At 43.7% G+C, this 19,054-nt stretch overlaps 1 protein-coding gene across 1 annotated transcript in view; it reads right to left on the bottom strand.

The window, feature by feature from the left end:
* Window positions 1-16,285, bottom strand: part of prkcg (protein kinase C, gamma) — a gene marked incomplete at both ends in the record, with an annotated part of 117,388 nt that extends 101,103 nt beyond the window's left edge. The window contains 2 exon segments of the mRNA XM_080743649.1: window positions 16,051-16,207; window positions 16,210-16,285. Of these exon segments, the coding sequence (XP_080599775.1) occupies window positions 16,051-16,207; window positions 16,210-16,285 (233 nt within the window).
* Window positions 16,286-19,054: the final 2,769 nt, after the last annotated feature.

Below are 19,054 nucleotides of genomic sequence, written 5' to 3'. Positions count from 1 at the left end.
CTTATGTTCCCCTTACTATTCCTCCAGTTCATCACATTGCGTCATTTTCTCTCACGTGACCACACGAGGAAGCAGCAGCAGTACAGTAGCTGACTATTAGATGTACACACAACAAATGGAGCCGCGCAGCTGGTCAAACTTGCAGTGGTGACGAGTGGCTGTGATGTGTCCGAGAAGACACGTTTTGCCACATATCAATGAGCCTCAGGTTGTGGGTTGAAATGTGGGTGACGGGGCACCCTGGGGTGCCGTGACGGCAGTCCAGGGGTGCCGCAAGATCATTTGATAATATTTAGAATTTATTTGGACACTTGAAAAAATATTAGTCTCATTTTAAACTTGAAGTACATAGTTATTTTCTGTCAGTTCTAACCAAAATGTCTATTATCTCAACGTTTTCCTCGCAACATAATCACTAAAATATCATTACTGTCTGTCGCACAAAACTAGTGAAAACAGACGATCTACAATCGCGAGGCGTTGTGTGCTTGTAGATCTGCTGTTTTCAATAGTTTAGTACATTTTATAGATAGTTTACATCTTGTAGATCCGCTGTTTTCACTAGTTTAGTACATTTTATAGATGATAAATACAAAATGAACGGTTTTGGACATACAAGGTTTCCACACGACAACGACGATATGCTATAAGGTGCTGGGAGTTAAAATTATAATGTAGAGTGCCTCGGATTAAAACAATATTCATGGTGTGCCCTGAGACAAAGAAGTTTGGGAACCCCTGGTATAGCCATCCAGCTAAATATCAAACATTCGAAAACTATGGGGGCAAACCACGATTGTCCTGTGAGCAAATTTGAGGGTCAAGGAGTGGATGTTTCAGAGATCTGCGACGCAAGCTGCTACCACTGGTCTCTGTTGCTCAGTGCCACACCAAGTTAATTAACAGTCAGTCCTGTGTCCCTACTCAGAACATCTGGAAATGCGAGTGGTCTAGTTCCCCTTGATGGGCAGAGTAGTCTCCACAGAAGAATATCCGACTAGAGGATAACTAGAGGATAAGCTTGACGGATAATCTGATCTAAAAGGCCCCAAATCACCCCGATTATCTTGTAGTGTGAACCCGGCTTAACCACTTCAACCCCTGCAGCCATATTCTGGGGGGAAACATTCGCCCCAAAAGATCTACAAGCTTGTATCGGCTATTTTTGTTGGTGAAGACAGAAAAAAAGAAAAGAAAAAAACATTGCTCAAAGTACACAGGGTTTAAAGGAGTAGTTCACCCCAAAAATGACCTTTTTTCTATTGATTACTCATGCCATGGAGACTTGAGTTCAATAATACTTTTAGTTTTTTGTCGCATTCCTAAGACAATAATTAAATTTGAAAAAGAAGGGAAAAAAGTACCCTGAAGGTTTCCCCAGCCACAGCCATTCATTTGGGTCCCCAACCAGGGCCATGGTTGGGGACCTGGGTTCCGCATCCGGAAATCAATGGGGGTAAATTTACTTATCACATTTTGGTCTTAGGAATGCGACAAATACAAAAACATATCATTGAACTCAAGTCTCCATGGCATGAGTAATCAATAGAAAAAAAGTAATTCTGGGGGCGAACAACTTCTTTAATTAAAGAAAGTGAGTAGGCTACTCTTTCCACCACTGACTGTTGTAGTCAGGGACCCACTGGCTCAAAAGCTCAAGGAATAGGGTTGAACCTGTGATGTCTTGCCGTACCTTTTATTTCTGTTTCATCTATTAGTTTGGTCATTAAGGTCCACAGAATTAGTCCTTTAACTTAAAGTGTTAGTTCACCTATTTTTTACATAAAGCTGTGTGAAATACTTGCTATTAAAACAGTGGTTAAAAATGTATTAATTGATTACCAGAGTTCTGTGGTCAGAGTTCTGGTCAGTTTCTAATGAATATTAAGTAGTTCCAATGGGGTGGGGGCCATTTGGCGTGGCCCCCAATCATTGAAAATAGATTAATCCACAAAACTAGCGTCATTTGTATTGTTGGCCTATTTCTACCATATAGAGCGAGGTTTCGTTCTGATCAGCTGATTGCAAAGCACCTTTTTTGGGGGAAATACGTTGCAGCGGCGTAGTGATACTGGACACAAAAAATAGTACCATGTGACAGAGGGGTCAACGTTGAACGAAAGTTGGTCTATTTGGTAGAAATAGGTCAACAATACAAATGACGCTAGTTTTGTGGATTCATCTATTTTTAATGATTGGGCCATGAGCCCCTGCCAAATCACCGGAACTACTTTATATTCATCTAAAACTGACCAGAACTCTGACCACGGGACTCTGGTAGCGCAGGAGAGGGGAGTTTAGCCTTGGTCAGGAGGAGGAGATGGGCAGTGATTTGGCCACCACTGCCGACCCGGCCATCAGGAGGGTGTTGTGGTTTGCGGGTCGAAACACCTTACGATCGATGGTTACCACCTGAAGACATCAAATTTTCCTGGCCAAGGCTACATTCACCAAACGTGAATGGAGGAGAAGCATCGGTAGATGTAATTATAATCATAGAACTCTGGGCAACCAGTGACTTCCAGGAAAGTCTGGATGGAAACCGAGGAAGATTGGTGACGCTGGAGAGACAGATGACCACCAGGAAGAGCCTGGCGTGGGTGTATGAGGTTAGCAACCTCATGCACAGCACTCGCGAGAGGGCACCAACTCAAGCTAAAGACATTTATACAGATACCCTCAGAGTCTCCCGAGAGGGGGGGAGTATGTGAGACTCAACAATACAAACACAACCGTAACAGCCCTTAACTAATCACAGCTAACGAGATGGCTCACCTAAACAACATCAGCTGGGGAGAAATTGGAAGTAAAGTTTCACTGCGAGAACATCTGCAGGAACACAAAAGGTAAAAATACATCAAGCCAGGACCAAGTGTGGAGAAGAGGGGTCACAGGTGCAGCGCACAACTTGGTTGGTGAGTTGGTGAGACGAAGGAGAACTCCAGGCAGGAATAATCCCACAGTACTGGAGAACTCTACGCACCTGTGTCACCTCAAGACCTCAGGAGGGACCCACCCAATACCTCCCCAGAGAAGCCACTTGTTGGGAAAAAACTAATAGCGCAGGAGAGGGGAGTTTAGCCTTGGTCAGGAGGAGGAGATGGGCAGTGATTTGGCCACCACTGCCGACCCGGCCATCAGGAGGGTGTTGTGGTTTGCGGGTCGAAACACCTTACGATCGATGGTTACCACCTGAAGACATCAAATTTTCCTGGCCAAGGCTACATTCACCAAACGTGAATGGAGGAGAGGCATCGGTAGATGTAATTATAATCGTAACCACTATTTTAATGGCAAGTATTTCACTTATGTCAAAAATAGGTGAACTAACACTTTAAGTGCTTAAGAGGAATCCTGAAGTCAGGACACGTGGATGTCATCTGCATGGCCCTGTGTGGAGCTGAACGCTGCCATGAACACCCTGCAGCTGGATGTGTGGCATGTGGCCCGGGCCCTGGTCTCTGTGGCTGCCACTAACCACAGGGACGGGGGACTGCCACAGCGGAATGCCACCGTGCAATGCTTTAAACTCTCCATCATGTCCCTGTAATAACACGGCTCCCAAGCTGCAACTGCTGGCATCTGCGCTAATGACAGTTGTTGTTCGCTTGGAATCGCAACAGCGTGCCAGTGTGCCAAGGGGCAGACGCCATCATGGCGTTAAACCTTGCCAATAGTCCAATACACACTCACTCACTCTCTCTCGTGCTGGCCAGTGGTGGGATGCAACATCGTGGAAGAGGTCAGGGAAGGGGGGGGGAGAGATAATAATCTATCTATAAATGCGAGAAATCTCTGTGAGTATGTCTGTATGTAATCCGCGTATCTCGAGAACCGTTCGTCCCACCGGCTTCAGATTCGGCATGCGTGTTCCCCGCCGCGGCGCGGAGTGCAGTGCCGGGACTCGACCCGATCCGCCGTGCGGTTTTCCCGAACCGGCGCGAAACGTTCGGAATCTCCTTATGCGGAGCTGATTGTTGGCTGTTCCGGAGGAAATCGGCGCAAGCGCTGACTCATTGTGACATCACTTCATAAAAGGCTCTGACATCACGTACGCCACATGAGTCAACAAAAAATGCTATGGTTACGTATTGAATGTCATCAGAGTGACATGTTTTGATGTTCCTATGGGCATAAATGGACACAGGCAAACATTATGGTCAAAACAGGTATAATGGGGTTTGCATTAAAGGGTAGGGCATTCACAGAGATCTCCATATACTGTATGGGCATAAAATGGACGCCCGTATGTGGAGCTGATGTCTGACATCAGCTCCACATCTGTGTCTGCAGAGATCTCCATATATAATAAATAATAATCTTTATATCTTTATTGTCCCCGAATGGAAAGTTGTCTTCACAGTCTGTTCAAACAAAGAAACAACACATAACCATATAACAACACAAAGATATCACAAAGACAGATCATCAGTACCCCACTATACACAGAAAAACCCTCTTAGAGATGGGGGCGATTGTTTAGCAGATTGTTAAGTGCAGCAATGGCTGAGGGGACAAAAATCCTGCTAAACCGAACCACGTGCCACTTCAAGGTTCTGTATCTTCGCCCTGATGGCAATAGGTTGAAGTAGCGATGCAGTGGATGGTCAGTGTCATTTGTTATTGAGAGCGCTAAGCGTGTAATGGCCTTATTGTTCATATCAGCAAGTGTGGGTGTGGGAAGTCCGATGATCTTGGAAGCAATGGTAATACTGTAAAGTTTGTTTCTGTTTGGCATGGACAGTATAGTAAAGGAACATGCTGAGCAATACAACAGAACAGGTTGAATAATGCTTTTGTATAGTAATAACAGAAGATGCGGGGGCAACAGATAGTGATCTTAATTTACGGATTACATGAAGTGATATAGGATGTTCCACCAGGGCTCTAAACTTGGTACGCTTCTATTTTCCCCCCACCACACAAAATCTCTGCGCAGATCCAATATATCGTGTCTTGTGCCATTTTCGCCAAATGTTGGTCTCATTAAGCTAGGGAATTAAGCTAGGGTTTGTAATAGAGACACTCAAGTGTAGAGAGACACTCAAGGCAAAGCCTCTTTCAGTGAGTCTGGGCAAAACCTTTTCAGGGATCAGGGCCCACTCGAAAATCTCAACAGCGCCCACCCACGTATGTGCATTTGCAGAGCACGTTTCTTTTAATCATCAAACGATTGTGTTCCCACTGTTCTAAAGCTTTATTTTTTTTTCTTTCTTTCTTTCTTTCTTTCTTTCTTTCTTTCTTTCTTTCTTTCTTTCTGTCTTTCTTTCTTTCTTTCTTTCTTTCTTTCTTTCTTTATATCAATGTTATATTATCAATAAAATGGTGCCCCCAGCCCAGAGGTTAAGAATCACCGCTGTAAGGTGTTATGGAAATCAGCAGCTTCCAGCTACTCTCATCCAGGGGGGTCTGCCAGCATCCAGGGGTCTGGCAGAATCCACAGGAGGCGTCAAAGGGTGGAGAACACTTGTCCACAACACAATGTCCTCCAAAGTTGGCAGCGTGTGCCTGTCTCGCTTCACCTTCCTGCTCAAACATTTGTGGTCATTGTTTTGTTTTTGTTTTTTTTGCTACAGGAACTGTTAGGGCACCTGTCCCGACCAACAGGTTGAGAACCACTGCTCTAGTATGCCCAGGGTCAGAATAATTACACTTCAATAAGGCATAGTGGTAAGGTGCCTGCCCGCCACCGCACCGCAGGGGTTGGGGGTTCAAATCCACCGTGGTGTTTGTGACTTTGTCCCGTGTCTACTTTATATACAAACACAATTGGCGTTCAGGGGGGAAGCACGGGTGCGTAGGGTGGTATTCCTCACCGCACATACTCCTAAGGGCTGGGGGTGGCAGTAGTGGGGGGATATCTTAAAAAGTTCTGGAATAAATTCCTTTCCAAAAAATGTCTTCACCAATGTGTTTGTAAAGGTGCACTAGTAACACATCTCACAAAGACTGAAATTAAGTTTCCCTATTTTGCAAGCATTTGTTTTGCAAGAAAAACATTCCTTGGTGTAAAGGCGGCTCCCACAAAACTGTGAAAAGTGATGACTCATCACTAAACCATAGTTTTGTGGGGTAATTTTTTGCCCAAGGAATGTTTTTTTTTTTTTTTTTTGTGCAAAACAAATGCTTGCAATGGAATCATGAAAACCCCTAGTTTGACCCTCACATGCAACTTAAAGCATATTTATTTTGGTGTGTTTTATCCCCCAACTTTCAGCAGCTGTCAAGGATTCTCCTAGGGAAACTGAATTTCAGTCTTTGTGAGATGTGTTACTAGACACCTTTACAAACACATTGGTGAAGACATTATTTGGTAAGGAATTTGTTCCAGGATATGACACTATTTCTGAAGATATCCCCCGACTACAGGGAGTGTTGGGTGAGAGGAGCAGGAAACAACAGCAGCAATGACAACACATTGCTGGGGAGGAATTAATCGGCATAACGACTAAATTGGGGAGAAAAGGGTGTAAAAAGCAGGGGCGTCAATTGGGTATGGCAGGGGTATGCAGCTGCCATACGCTGGGGCCTGGGTCCAGGGCGGAAAATAAAAGTTACTTTTAAATATAAATCCATCAATGTCTTTTTGTCTATCTGTGCTGGTTATTATGTTGTTAAATTACAGTAAAATAACTACAAATGCAAAATTTAACAAAATGTTCACTTTATTACGACCGAAGGTCGCATTTACCCTGGAAAACCTTGTCGCTTGAGTGACCTTCTGTAATCTTTCCGTACAGGAAGTGATGTCAGTGTGATGTCAGCGAGTTGTGACATCACTTCCTGTACGGGGTGGCTACACAAGACTAAGAAAGACAAAAAAAAGAGAAGGATACACAAGACTAAGAAAGACAAAAAAAGAGAAGAATAGGAGGAGGAGGATAAAGATACCAAAAGGAGAGAGAAGAAAGGGTGGATGAGGTACAATGTGCAGTCGGAAGTCTCAGAAAAGAAAATGTAACAAGGAGGTGGCAACGGGGCGGCCAGATAAAGTTATTAGGCCAGTATCCGACTTTAAGTCGACGCACAGGATTCCAGAAGTGTAGCGCTTATTCGCTCTTGTATCAAACCGGTACTCGAAACGTTCTTAGAATTTAACATATTTTCTAAAGTAAATATGGGGGCGGCTGTGTTAATAACGTTTCGTTGTCAAGCTCAACGTTGGGCATTTGGACCTATACATGGAGAAATGGAGCAAACCTGTTTGGCCTAAACATGGAGATGTGGAGAACACTATATATGGAGATAGTCCAGTCCATCATGTCATATGGGACTACCGTCATAGACAGTAGCCATTGTTAGCCCGGAGTCAATGGCTGTCTGTCTGTCTGACTGTCTGTACAGGAAGTGATGTCACATGACATACTTTTTATGCCCATATATGAGTCATTCTGTACCACATCTCCATGTTTAGGCAAACTCCACACAGAAAGGCCCTATCGCCAACCCCAACTAGGGTGTGGACGATAGGGCCTTTATGTGTGGAGTTTGCATGTTCTCCCCGTATCTCCTAGGGTTGATACCCTCACAAAAACATGAACAAACTCCCCCCAGAATGACAACAACTAGAAACGTCAGAGAAACGCTGTGGTTGGCCAGATGGTCAAGAATTGGCACGGCCTCGCCCTTTAGGGCGAGGTCGCATGTCACCCTGAGGTCGCATGTCACCCTCAGGTGTCTTACTAGTTATATTCTCCACACTTGTATTCTCCCCATCTTGACAAAATGGTGTATTCCCAGGTTCCGCAGGTCAGCTGCACAGGTGCAATGCATTATTGTTCATTGTGGCACGTTTACTAACATGGTAAGTTTAGCCGCACTTGAAAAACCATTCCAGGCTGCCATATTCAGCCCAAGAAACCATGGAAACCTGTGTAAAAAACTTTTTTTTCTGACATTGTGAAAATAGCCGATCTGCATGCTCACAACACCTCGCAGCGCAGGGCGTTGTGAGCATGTAGATCTGCTATTTTCACAATAGAACCGTGTTATCCAAAATGTAATGCCTATTTTCCATGAGGACTCCCATCTTTGCCATACCCTAGCTTTTGCTGAACTGACGCCACTGCGCTTGTTCAGGACACACTTTCATCAATGGGTACCAATTTAACGTCACATGACTATGCGTCATGTGTTGCATAATAGTCTTGCAAGCCAGACTGTTGCCATTTTCAAATGCATCCAGAATTGGTTTTGATGTCTATTCCTGTGTTGTTGTGCTTGCAGCAAGGGAAATTCACATCGTTTCAGTGAGAAAACTTGTTATGAACATTACAAGTTTGGCTCAAAACGTCACAAAAAGCGGCTTGCTATATCAGGGGTTTGTTGAAAAATAAAGGCCCCCCTGCTGATTATTCCTTGGAGCCGCCACTGAGACACACTGACACGGAATCGCAATCAAAGCTTCCAAACTTCTGTCTTTTTAACTTTTAACTCGACTGCGCACGGACTGCACTTCTCTACAGGGACTGCATGGTGCTGAGCTGGTGACAGATGGGTTTGGCCCAGTTGTGACCAAAGGTGGGCATGGTGGCAGTCCATTAAATGCAGCGTGGGACATTATGTCTGCCAATGTGCACACATCTCTCCTACATTCCACAGTGGATCCATTTAGGCCAGCAGATGCCCAACCGGTGTGCCGGGGGCCCTGAGGATACTAAAACAGGGCCCCCAAAACAACTATAATTGTATAAATAATATAACAAAAGTATTGAAAGAAATCGGTGGTCGTGCTTGCATAACGTCTTCAGACTATAATTTGAGTCTAGGATGTACAGGGTATGCTACACACACACACACACACACACACACACACACACACACACACACACACACACACACACACACACACACACACGTTTTTTTCAATACAAACTCGGGAAACTCGGGGTTTGCACCAGACAGGTTAAGTGGTCAGATGGGTGGGGCGCTAACAGGTTCAAAATGTTCTAAACCATACATTGATAATAGTTGCATATTGTATAGCCTATTTTATTCACGTCTCTTTCTGTTGTAACCTATTATGGTGCAATAGCTATTTCTCAAAAGGCATATTGAGAAATTGTGCCCACCCAAAATGAACGACATTTTGGCTACACCACTTGTGTATAATAATACTCACAGACAGGGTTTGAGCATTCAGATTTCGTCCCCTCGTATCTACTTTGGTTGCTGTTGGTTTTTAATGTCCCCTCAGGGATCACTAATGTATTTCTAAACTATTCTAACGATGTAATAACAAGGACAATGAGTGATGCTTATAACTTGTAAACTGTTGTACAACAGTGGCGTCCACCCAAAATGGCAGAGAAGTTCACAAGCCGTTGCGTATATGGGGCGCTTGTAGATCTGCCATTTTTTGGTGAGTGACGCTATAATACAGGCACATGCACACATCAAAGGGGGCTTGAGCCCCTGCCCCTTTACCTGTCTGCAAAAAGTGCCCTCTCCAGACCATGAATGCAGTTTTCAATATGGTGAAAGAAATGCAAATGCTCTCTTTCCATGCCATACCCGAAGGCAGCATTCAAGAGAATAGCCTTGTCCAAACGCTCCTGAACTTGAATGCGGCATCTTATGTTGAAAGAATTGCCCTCTCTGTGTAGAAATCCATGGTGTTACGCCACATCTCCAGACTGGCACTAAGCACTGATTATGCTTAGTTCAGTGTGGTATCAGGCACCGAAAATAGCCGACCTCGAAGCTCACTTCCTATTTTCGTCGGCTATTTTCGATATTTCCACCAAAAGGCCCTTTTAGAAATTTCAGCCCCTGCATCTCTAACATTCTCTGCACGTCCCTGCTATCATATATACTGTAACAAGGGCTTCAGGCTTCCGAGTCTGAGTGTTCACTCCTGACACATATATCAGATCTGAATGTAGTTTCAAACCACTTGGAATGTGGCTCAATATAGGCTCTATGCACAGCAGCCATATGGGAAAGAAATTGGGCCTCTACCTTCATGGGTGTTACCAATAGTAATTAGCCAGCTCCTTTATAACTGAATCAAAAATTCTTTATAATAATCATAATAAGAGTCAACAATCAGCCAAAATGTCTGTAAAATATAGTAGCAATCTCTCTTGACCTTTTAAACAAAACGTTTTCAAAAGACTGCCGACAAAACCAGAGTAATATGTAACCAGGCTATTTCTTTTTAATTTTTTTTTTCACAAAGTAATATGTTATAATATTACTATTTTGGCAGAGTAATCCCTTACACTACTCGTTATTGGGTAAAAGTAATAATATTACAGTAATATGTTACTAGTAACTAGCAGTGGTGTAAAGTAACTAAAGTACTTTACTTAACTCATCTAGTGCCATTCCCGAGATGTCTCGCGAAATGTACTCGAGTATCTGTAGTGCCATTCACGGGATATCTCGGGAAAAGTAATATATTACTGTAACGGCGAGTACATTACCGAGAAGAATGGCCAGGTGATTTCGCATCATCACGGCTCCACGAGCACAAAATAGTCCCATCCATAACATTGAGGTGGACGGGGGATCTCATCTTTAATGTCCATTATCTCAAAACTACACTTTAGAAGCTAGGATGGAGGCAGATGCTCGCTTATGTTACACAGTTATAAAAGCTCCCGGTCGGCCATTACACAACTCCACGTACTGTACTTAAGTACAGTTCTGAGGTATTTGTACTTTACTTGAGTATTTCCAGTTTTCAGTACTTTTAATTCTACTCCACTACATCTCAAATCCAAATATTGTACTTTTACTCCACTACATTTATTTGAAAACATTAGTTACTAGTTACTTTCTAGATATAAATGATAATATAAAAAAAAACATACACTAACCACTTTAGCCCTATGTTATACCTAGGCTGTTTGAAAATAGCCGATCTAAAGCTTGCGATGCGACGCGTTGTGAGCTTGTAGATCTGCTATTTTCAAACATCTTGTACTTTTACTTTTGGTAATTGAAGCACATGTTGATGCCGACACTTTCATACTTTTACTCAAGTACATTCTGAATTCTGGACATTTACTTGTAACAAAGTATTTCTACATTGCAGTATTGATACTTTTACAATGTGAGTACTTTTTCCACCACTGGTAAGTAGTTACTCCCCAGCTTATTTCTCTCTCAAAACCTGCATGGCCCCAGGCCAGTAGCAGCGGCCATTTCATCATTGTTTGCAGATATTCCAATAAGCATTGTGAGGGTGATGTGTGGCTCTCTGTGGTCCCTGTGAACTCAGTGTTGTGCTTGCTGCTCACGCACAACATATAATTGGATGGTGATTGCGGAACCCTCCCCTCCCCCCTCCCAGGCTGTGGATCGAGGCTTTTCAATAAATGGCTGCCGGCTGTTATTACGGTTGTTAATGGTATTGTTATTGTGACTATTGTTGTTGCTGCAGTATCGTTGTGAGTCTCTCTCTCTCTCTCTCTCTCTCTCTCTCTCTCTCTCTCTCTCTCTCTCTCTCTCTCTCTCTCTCTCTCTCTCTCTCTCTCTCTCTCTCAACCCAAATGGTCAAAACAGATGGCCTAGTTGGCTTTCTGTTTGAAGGGGGAGTTTTTTCTTTCTTCCCATCGGCAAGATCCGCTTGCCCTGTAAAAGACTATCTTGAACTACAGTATACTCTACCCGTATAAAGTGCCTTACATAAAGCTACACAGTATATAGGCCTACAGTATATGTTGGTTGTCCAAAATAGTTCAATTTTTATTCATATTTTAACTCATTTACTGCCCAAGCCTGAGTTATTCCCGATGTCTTTGCGTGCCAGGCCCAAAGTTTCCTGAGCTATTAATCTATTAGATTTGATAAAAAAACAATCCAAATCGCTAATCCGGGGTTACTACTCTAAGTAACCTATAGAGACAGTGCTTCCGTTCTGGGTCCGGAACCGGAACCGGATATGCATCTTTTGGGGGGGCGGGACAACATGTTATTCTAGGGTGACCATATTCTGAAAACCTAAAAAAGAGGACACTCTACCCGACGCATATATATATATATATATTCTTTTTTTCCCCAAAAAATCACTCTATTACGCAAGCTATTCCTAAGTAAATATATATATATATATATATATATATATATATATATATATATATAAAGAGAGAGAGAGAGAGAGAGAGAGAGAGAGAGAGAGAGAGAGAGAGATCCACTGATTTAAAGTATGCCTTTTGACTGCTGTGTGAACGTTCAGCGTTGTAAGTGAATAAAAGAGAGGTAGCCCATTCTTCAAACCGCCGTATCTTCTGCTTTACAAGGTTGTACAAAAGATTCTGTCAATTTAGTTGGCAGAAGAGCTCTCACCTCGCACAGACTGTCTTGTAGGCTACTTTGCAGTGTTGATATGGGCTTGAAGCAGAAGAACTTTTATTTGTAATGGACACAGAAGTACGCTCTGCTTCTCATTGTTGGTAACCAAGACGGAAACACTGGCACTTTTCGAGCATTTCATCAGTGAAACAGCATTAATTGTGTTTGCAGTGCGTTGGTTTGGCTCGGACAGGCCGGACAGCCCCCTAAAAGAGGACATGTCCGGGTAAAAGAGGACGTATGGTCACCCTACGTTATTCTGTTGCCACTTTCTGCTGTTTACTTCCTTGTCACACAGCACTGTGCTACCAAGCTAGCATGGATTAACATGGGGTCTTTTGTAATCACCAACGGACCACTGTGTGCACGAAGATCACGCACAATCCGTGCACCATTGTGCACGATGGCCACGCACGTGCCCACGTTAAAAGGTAAGAGAATCGCGGCATATAATGCGAAAATCTAGTCAAAATTCCGGGGCAGTCATTACAAAAACAAGGTAGATAACTTCTGCAAAAACACTCTCCATTCTCCATAAAAATAATGATGTATGTATAAAGCTCTGTAAATTGATCTTAAACCCAGGATAAACACATGAAAGCATATCACAAAGCACTTGTGATCAACCTTGTTAGCGTGGGCAACCAGCGCTACTCTTCCCACAGCACTCGGTTGCACGCACGTGTCAAATCAACCGGCTTCATCGGGTTAGATTCATATCAATTTATTGTTTTCCCCCATTGACTTGAATGGGGAAAATTCAAAAGGTAAGACGGAATTCATTTGCAAGCAGTGACGGCTCCAGAAAATTATGACTGGGGGGGGCTATGGGGGAGCCGACTTTTTTAGAGCAGGGGCGAATTAATTTTGGCAACAAATAATAATGGAGGAGCAATCGTTCACTTAATGATACAAGCGTGAAAATTGGCACACATCATCTTTGGAGGCTACTCTTCGATTTAAGAAACCGGGCCACTTGAAAACCAAAGATGGTGGCCCCCAAAATCCAAGATGTCCGTCCGAAAACGTGTTTTTTCCTTTATAACTCCAAATGCATTGATTTTAAGACCCATAAATGTATTAAAGTTGAATATAAAGTTGGCAATTGCGGATATTCTGGTACCAAGTACATGTCTGTATCTATTTCAGTTCTTGAGATACAGCATATAGGTGCACCTGAGTCTGTAAAGGTACCTGTATGCTGTATCTCATGAACTGTAATAGATACAGATATATACTTGGTACCAAAATATCCGCAATGCCCAACTTTATATTCAACTTTAATACATTTATGGGTCTTAAAATAAATGCATTTGGAGTTATAAAGGAAAACCCAAGTTTTAGGACGGACATCTTGGATTTCGGGGCCACCATCTTGGATTTTCAAGTGGCCCGGTTTCTTAAATCGAAGAGTGGCCTCCAAAGATGATGTGTACCAATTTTCACGCTTGTATCACCAAGTGAACGGTTCTCCAAAATACTGCTGTTAGCCACTCTACTAGGGGGGCTGAGCAGGGGCTAAGCCTCCACCAGAGGGGGCTAGAGCGCCCCCTAGCCCCCCCCTGGCGCCGTCACTGTTAATTGCAAGTGTGACTCGAGTCACAGCAACCAAACCTCTTTCTAGTGTCCAATGTGGTCCTGCAACATGAATACAAAATAATACAGGCCAATACACATACATAGCACCAATACATGATACACAGCATGCCAGGGACGTGCAGAGAATGTTAGAGAGGCAGGGGCTGACATGTCTAAAAGGGCCTGGAAATATCGAAAATAGCAGACCTCCAAGCTCACAACGCGTCGCACTGCGACACTGAACTAAGCATAATCAAGTCAATACTGGAGATGTGGCGTAACGGCATGTTTTTCTACACAGAGAGGGCAATTCTTTCAACATAAGATGCTGCATTCAAGTTCAGGAGAGTTTGGACAAGGCAATTCTCCTGAATGCAGCCTTCAGGTATGGCATGGAAAGAGGTCATTTGCATTTCTTTCACCATATAGTGAAAAATGCATTCATGGTCTGGAAAGGCCACTTTTTACAGACGGGTAAAAGGGCACGTGCCTGCATAGCACACAGCATTCGTATAGCACTAGAGGGTCGCGGCCCTTCGGGCCGCTCACATCTAGTTAAAAAAAAAAAAAAAAAAAAAAAACGTTAAAAAAAAAAAATTGGGGGGGGGGGGGGGGGGGGGGGGGAACTATTGTGGCGGAACTATTGTGCCGCAGCGCACGTTTCCGGTCGGACATATTTGACCGGCGGACTATTTTATACAGAGGCAAAATATGAGGGTAATAACGAATACAACTGTATACAGAGGTTTGGAAACGACATCTTGCAAAGGTGACATGGGTGTTTGAATTTTTAAGCTATATTTAGTACATATGTAGTACATCTTGGCCAAGTGGTTTGGTATTTAAGTTAGCGATACATGACCCGGAAGTAGATCACTTACTCTTTTGTAATATAAAGATAGTGTGGGATGCTGTGTGGAGGTGAGCTTGTGGGTCTGTGTGCTGCAGGCTACAATGTGTAGGGTAGGCCACAGAGTGCAAAGCCTTAGCCTACACACACACACACACACACACACACACACACACACACACACACACACACACACACACACACACACACACACACACACACACACACACACACACACACACACACACACACACACACACACACACACACACACACACACACACACACACACACACACACACACACGCTGTGTTTGTTGCACTGAGTCAGAGCAGTGGTAGATAGTGGCCTGCCTCGGGAGGAGGCATCTCCACTGTGTGTGTGTGTGTGTGTGTGTGTGTGTGTGTGTGTGTGTGTGTGTGTGTGTGTGTGTGTGTGTGTGTGTGTGTGTGCGTGTGCGTGCGTGTGTTAGTTAAGGACATAAGTTCATTATGTTTCATCATCTGTCGAAATGTACAGTATAAACACTCTTGTTTCAACTGCCATTAACTGTACAATTATGAGAATTATGCCTTTTCAGATGACAGCTAATAATAGACCAGATGTTGTTGATAAGGACAGAGAAGTGAACATTTTGGAAGTGGTTGTACATTCTGTGGGGCCGATTTTAGCTCAAGGAAAGTCTTTTGTGTAAAACAAATGCTTGCAATGGATTCAGAATCATGACAAACCCCTAGTTAGACCCCTCACAAGCTACTTAAAGCAGATTTTTCTCTGGGTATTGTCCTCCTGTATAGAAAGTCAATGGGAGCCCAACTTAATTTGGCCGCTGTGGCGACCCCGAAGGTCGCCGACTCGGGCGCCCTAGCTAAATCATTAGAGCATGCCCTGGGCTACATCTGTTCAAGATCTGGCGCTTTTAGACTGATTAGCACAAAATTACCATTTTATCTCCCTCAGGTGAGTGTGAGCTTGGAGGTCTGCTATTTTCGGTGCTTGATACCACACTGAACAGTGAATACTGGAGATGTGGCGTAACGGCTCCCATTCCTTACCAAGGTGCTAAAGTCCCGACCTACAGGTTGAGAAACATTGATATAAGGCATTGGCTCTAAACTCTGTTCAGTTTCTGTGATGATTGTCAGTTGCCGCATATGGAGGAGGAGACCACGCTTCCTGTATCCGTGATTTGTATCCTGAAACACCGATTGTCGAGTTTGTCCCAAATGTGTGCGTCTACCATGGTTTGTGTTCAAGAACTTGTTGCTAAATGTGAAGGCAAATAAAGATGTTAATGTGTGAGTGCTTCGTGCGTCTCCTACCAGATGAAGTCGGTGCAGTGGCTACAGAAGGTGGGCTGCTTGAAGAAGCGGGCGGTGAACTGGTGGTCCTTGACCTCCACCACCCTCTTGTGCTTGAGGGCCCCCTTCCTCTGGAAGACAGGCAGCCTGGGGGGAGGGGACAGGGGGGAGGGCAGCGGGAGGGGGCCGACGTCGGGGACACCGCCAGGCTCAGAGAGGACAGGGACACCGATGACGGGGAGACGGGGGTGGACATGATGATGCCTGGAGAGGAGAGGAGAGGAGAGGGAGGTAGATACCCATTCAGAACAGGTACACAGTATTGTGTATCATTATTTTATGCTTTAACTATTGAAAAATAGCAGATCTACAAGCTCACAGCGCGGCACTCGGTGCCGCGCTGTGAGCTTGTATATCTGCTGTTTTTCACTGGTTAAAGCATTCAATAATTCTAGTTAAGGGTGTAACAATATAGTAACTGAATCGAAAAAACGATTTTAATTTGCAATGATCTACTATATCGATTTGCAAAAGCTAAATATCGTACCGTTTTGGCTTTGTATCATATCGTATCGTTTTAAAATGTGGTAATCGGTATCGAATCGTTTTGCAATGCAAATGCGGAAACTAAGTATTCATGCCTTGTATTTGGCAAATTTAAGAGAGAAAATTAAAAAGAGGGGTCTAATTACCTTTCCATTCCATCTAGCTACTCTTGGTCTATTGATAAATGTGTGTAATCTCTGTGTTCATATCAAGGTGGGTTTGTCCATGTATTTGCTAGATAATCACAGCGTTACTTCCATAATAATAGATTTTTTTACACATTTTACACAGATTTCATTTCTTTGCTTAATAGTTACAATATTGATTTTAAATCCTGCCTTAGCCCACCCCTTGTTTCCCCTAGTGTTTTATAACTATTTGTTATGTCCAATCCATGAATTGAATACCAAGGACCGTAAAAGGACTTATTTGGGATGCTCCTTTTAGGCAGGGTGTTTAACTGTACTTGTACTGTACATTTTTTTTATTGTATTGACTATACTTGTACTGTTCTCCATTTTTGTCTAATAACATACTCAATCAATCAATCAATCAATCAATCAATCAATCAGAGGAGAGGAGAGTGAGAGAGGAGAGGAGAGGAGAGGAGAGGAGAGGAGAGGAGAGGAGAGGAGAGGAGAGGAGAGGAGAGGAGAGGAGAGAGGAGAGGAGAGCTGTTATAATAATTAGAAAGATTCAATTCTGGGAAATTGCGAGTGTGCACGCCTATTTATAGTCTGGCAAGCCAGAATTTCATGTGAAGCCTGACCTATTTACAGTCAAGTAAATTGCCTATTTATAGTCTAGATTGTTTATCTAGAAAGAAAGAAAGGAAGAAAGAGAGAAGAAAGAAATAAAGAAAGAAAGAAAGAAAGAAGCACTATAGTGTGTTGCCCCCAGGGGCGTAAATTGGGTATGGCAGGGTATGCAGCTGCCATACCCTGGGTCCAGGGGGGGAAAGAAAAGTTACTTTTAAATATAAATCCATGAATGTCTCTTTGTCTATCTGTGCTGGTTATTATGTTGTTAAATTACAGTAAAATTTACAAAATGGTCACTTTAACAAGGTATTATAATTATATTCTCCACACTTGTATTCTCCCCATCTTGACAACATGGTATATTCCCAGGTTCCGCAGGTCAGTTGCACAGGTGCAATGCATTATTGTTAATTGTGGCACGTTTACTAACATGCCAAGTTTAGCTGCACTTGAACAACCGTTCCAGGCTGCCATATCCAGCCCAAGAAACCGTAGAAACGGAGAAAAATAGAATGTACTTAAATAAATGTATCATGCCTGTTGCTAAGGTATGGCAACATGACTGGTGTCTTCGCGCGTGTGCAAGACACCAGTCATACCTTAGCTTTTCTGAACTGACGCCACTGGTTGCCCCTGTTGGGCAACCACACTAATGAACCAGCCTGAAAGATACATTAATGGATGGATGGATGGATGGATGGATGGATGGATGGATTGATGGATGGATGGATGGATGGAAGGATGGATGGATGGAGGATAAGCAATAGTAAAAGCAACTTTTCACTTCAGAAGTTCACATACTCTACACAGTCTACAGGCATTCTGTATTGCCGGAACCAAAACTTTCCAGAACCTGAACCTATTTTATTTGGTTCTGGTTTTGTTTCCATAGCGCACGGGCCGGTTTCAGACAAGGTTCTGGGAATTGGGAACATTTTTAAGTCCTGCTCTTGATACTGAATTTGAGTTCTACAGAACCTACGGTCTGACTCTTTCTGCTGCTCTTTTTTTTGGGACCTTCCCGGTTGGGTCTGCGTGGTTAAATGGAAACATATTATCAGAACTTTGTTCCCGGAACTTCACGGTTCTGCAAAGTTCTGGTTCTAGTTCTGGTTCTGGTTTGGCCCTGTAGTGGAAAAGAGGCTCAAGAGAGAGAGAAGAAGACAAAAACAGAGAGATACAGAGAGAGAGAGAGAGGGAGAGGGAGAGATGGAGGAGAGAGAGGATAATAGCGAGATGAAAGTGTGACAGGTCGCGGCAGGGACAGGCATGGGAGGCAGACGGAGGAGGAAGAGAAGGAACATCGGATGGAGTGATGTGATGGAGGGGGGGAGAGAGAGAGAGAGAGAGAGGAAGGGACAAATATACCCGCCGTACAGAGAGATGGTGTATAAGAGGCAGGGAGCATGGTGGCCTGGGGGAGCGAGGGGACTACGGTACAGAGAGAGAGAGAGAGAGAGAGAGAGAGAGAGAGAGAGAGAGAGAGAGAGAGAGAGAGAGAGAGAGAGAGAGGTAGGCTAATAAAGGTTAATTTCGCATGCTGAGACAGAATTGTCCTCAGAGACGGGGAGCGATGAGTGTGGCCCTCCGTGTGTCCCATATACTGTTACTGTACATGGACTGCCTGTCAACTCATAGCACCTCTCTAGCTCTGTCTCTCTCTGTCCCCCTGTCTCTGTCTGTCTCTTTCTATGTGTCTCTCCTTTTCTTTGTCCCCT

This window comes from Nannobrachium achirus, assembly GCF_963921795.1.
Source record: "Nannobrachium achirus genome assembly, chromosome: 2".
In the NCBI taxonomy this organism is placed as follows: Eukaryota; Metazoa; Chordata; class Actinopteri; order Myctophiformes; family Myctophidae; genus Nannobrachium; species Nannobrachium achirus.
The sequence above is the reverse complement of the archived record's forward strand: the minus strand, read 5'-3'. Positions and strand labels throughout refer to the sequence as shown.